Genomic DNA, 3,497 nt, shown 5'->3' with positions numbered 1-3,497 from the left:
TGCAGTAGTGATTTGTCTAGATTGTTCTTTTTTATCAGTGGTTTGATAACTGCTGTTTTCAAAGCCTGGGGGAAAACAGTTACGTTGGAGTTACATTATGCATCCACTAGATGGAGCTGCACTAAAGGGAAAGCCAACAAAACAGTCTGACAGTCTCCGGTTGGCAAGGAGAGAGTTCCTGGGCCGGGGCGTGGCCAGACGATGGTCACCCTTCTCCGTTCGCGCACAGCATGTTGGTGGAGAACGTGGCGCTAAACAACCTGCAGACGACCTGATTCTAGATGGTCAGTAGGTAGATGGGTCAGTCAAACTTTATTAACAAACCAGCGTTCTGACAACTATCCCAGCATGCACCGCGCGCTTCTTCTTCTACCGGCAAAAATGAAGTCGGTGGCTGCTTACCGTAGTTGCTAGACCTGTTGTGGCTCAATATTGGTCCATATAAGGCGCACCGGATTATAAGGCGGGGCCGCACAGTGGCGCAGCTGGTAGAGCTGTTGCCTTGCAGCAAGAAGGTCCTGGGTTTGATTCCCGGCCCAGTCTCTATGCATGGAGTTTGCATGTTCTCCCTGTGCATGCATGGGTTTTCTCCAGGTACTCTGGTTTCCTCCCACAGTCCAAAGACATGACTGTTTTTATTGGCCTCTCCAAATTGCCCCTAGGTGTGAGTGTGTGTGCATGGTTGTGTGTCTCTGTGTTGCCCTGCGACAGACTGGCGACCTGTCCAGGTGACCCCGCCTCTCACCTGGAACGTTAGCTGGAGGCAGCAGCACCTCCTGACCCCACTGAGGGACAAGGGTGCAAAGAAAATGGATGGATGGATTACAAGGCTTTTTAGGAAATTGAAGGTTTTTAGGTGCACCTTATAGTGCGGAAAATACGTCATTCAAAGTGTCGTCTTTCAAAACAGGTTAACATGAACCTAAAACCATCTTTCAATCAGAAATTAACACAGCAAATATCTGTACGTTATATTAAATGTTAAGTTTGTGACAGTGGTATTATCAGGGCATCACTTTTTATTTAAACTTATGTTTTCTGTATATTAGGCCTCGTTTATCGTAAAATATTATACATAAAAATAAATGTACAGCAGGTTGGGCGTCCCAGGATGAAGAACGATAAAGATTCCTGTTGTAAACAGGGCAACATTTTGAACATCAAATAAATCTAAAATATCGCAATGTTTTCAGAAAAGCATTTTTAATGCAGATTATTTAGTGAAGGAGCATCAACACAGTGAGGCTGATTTATTGGATCAGTTATTGATCAGAACCGCTTGAGTCGGTGCTGCGTCCCAGGAAAGAGACCCGACACAGCTGGCTGGATCCAGAACACTGACCCACGAGGACTGCAGGTTCTAGTTAAACTGGTTCTTCAGTGTGCAGTCTGACTGGTTCTCTCAGGATTTAATAAGGCTTAATGCTCTGATGTTCCTGCAGGAGTGGGCCTGCGGTTCTGATCCAGAACCTTCCATTCCTCCTCCATTCATGCTGAAGCTCTGAATGAAAGCAGCCGGTCCGCCCGCAGCCATCTGCCGTGCCGCTGGCGCCCACGCGCCACGCTGAGATCCGGCAGCATGGCGGAGGCGAGCCGCTGACTCACTGCACTCAGCACACACACTGCGCACGAAGCGCGCACGCCCCCACGCTGCGCAGCTGCCAGCACGAAGAAGTTCAAACTACAGAACACATCCAGACAGAATTAGAGTTTTCTGTCTTAAATCGGATCATCCACTGGAACACGGTGAGGGACAAAATCAGTAGAGCATGTGGGCCACAAGGAAAGCATTTTTAAAAACTTTGACCCTTTTATATTTTATGTCCTCAATAATTAACACTAAATATTACAATTTTATTGGAAATTTTTTGGAAATTTTATATAGAGACGGAGCAGAACATTGCAGCCCACATTTAGATTTTAGTTTAGTTTTAATTTGGGATGCAAAATTTGCTTTTGAGTAAAATCAAGGCAATAATTGTGGTTCATCACTAAATTAAGTGCAATTAATAAGTGGGAATCTAGTATTTTTAAAAATGCTATGTTTGATTAAAGTGTCTGTGTGAATCAACCAGCTGGTCAGATCTGCTCCGTTCTAAAACTGTTGAAACGTTTAACCAGGGGTGGAAATTAAATATTTTCCTATTGAAATTATTATTACTAAAATATCTCAGAAGGTGTTCATTATTAATTCCACGGTCTGTCATTATTCCTGTTTTATTCCAGAGTTTTTCTGACTATCTGGAGCGTAATGTTGATTTCCCCCAGTCTCTCTCACAAACACACACACACACACCTGCCCTCAGGCCTGCATTAAACTTTTTCTTTATGAACATTTTTACTCCGTTTTACCGGGCAGCAGCAGCTAATCTGAACTCTTCCTCAATCTGTCCCTGGTCTCTCTCATAATCATCCTCCTCCGACGATAATAAAGCCCCTGAATCGCTAATTCTCCCTCCTTCTCCGCTGCTGAATCTGCTCCAGCGGTCAAAGTTTGTGTGGTAAACATATCGCTCAGTTTGACACATTTTTCTGAATGGTCTTATGTGCTTTTTAGCTTTTGTTGTAGGTTTTCTGACCCTCCCCGTCTCGTAACCAACCTCTCAGTTTTCACGGACTCTGGTTAGCAGCTTACCGTTAGCAGCTAACCATTAGCAGCTAACCATTAGAAGCTAACCGGCCGAGGAGAAGAGAGGGCTCCGTTTATGAAAAATGTATTAACACCGTGTTGGACACAGACTGCAGCTCTGAGCTTTATTTCTGTTCCTTCACAAAGTTCTGGTATAAAAATAAAACTTTTGTTTTCGTCTCAGTGATGAAGCAGCCAATTAGCTGCTCCAAATCAGTCCATGTCATCGGTCAGGGCGCATCGGGTGAGGCACACTTCCTGTTCCGCACCTGAACCACTTCCTTCCTCTCCTTCAGGAAGTTCCCGAAGGCGTCGCTCTCTTTGCTCTCCTCAGTGGCTACAGACAGAAACACGGAAAAGTTTTGGAATACCCAGCAACGTTCGGGAACGTTAGGAACGCTGCGTAACGTTTGGCAACGTTCGGAACGCTCCGTAACATGCAGCAACTTCGGATACGTTCGGAACGCTCAGTAACATGTAGCAACTTCGGAAACGTTCGGAACGCTCCGTAACATGTAGCAACTTCGGAAACGTTCGGAACGCTCCGTAACATTTAGCAACATTCGGGAACGTTACGAACGCTCCGTAACGTTTGGCAACGTTCGGAACGCTCCGTAACATTTAGCAACGTTCGGGAACGTTAGGAACGCTCCGTAACTTTTGGCAACATTCGGGAACGTTACGAACGCTCCGTAACGTATGGCAACGTTCGGAACGCTCCGTAACGTTTGGCAACGTTCGGAACGCTCCGTAACATTTAGCAACGTTCGGGAAGATTAGGAACGCTCCGTAACCTTTGGCAACATTCGGGAACGTTACGAACGCTCCGTAACGTATGGCAACGTTCGGAACGCTCCGTAACATTTAG

At 45.8% G+C, this 3,497-nt stretch overlaps 2 protein-coding genes across 2 annotated transcripts in view; one reads left to right on the top strand and one right to left on the bottom strand.

The window, feature by feature from the left end:
• Window positions 1–3,497, top strand: part of emilin1b (elastin microfibril interfacer 1b) — a 56,831-nt gene that overhangs the window by 5,428 nt on the left and 47,906 nt on the right. The window lies entirely within an intron of this gene.
• The window catches only part of gpn1 (GPN-loop GTPase 1), a 13,536-nt gene continuing 12,771 nt past the window's right edge, over window positions 2,733–3,497 (bottom strand). The window contains exon 13 of the mRNA XM_015035488.1: window positions 2,733–2,966. Coding sequence (XP_014890974.1) covers window positions 2,860–2,966 — 107 coding nt within the window. The 3' untranslated portion in view covers window positions 2,733–2,859. The remainder of the gene's footprint in view (window positions 2,967–3,497) is intronic.

This window comes from Poecilia latipinna, unplaced genomic scaffold (genome assembly GCF_001443285.1).
Source record: "Poecilia latipinna isolate Pla-1442-1.1 unplaced genomic scaffold, P_latipinna-1.0 Scaffold336, whole genome shotgun sequence".
Classification (NCBI taxonomy): domain Eukaryota; kingdom Metazoa; phylum Chordata; class Actinopteri; order Cyprinodontiformes; family Poeciliidae; genus Poecilia; species Poecilia latipinna.
This window is presented reverse-complemented; position numbering and strand designations above follow the sequence as displayed.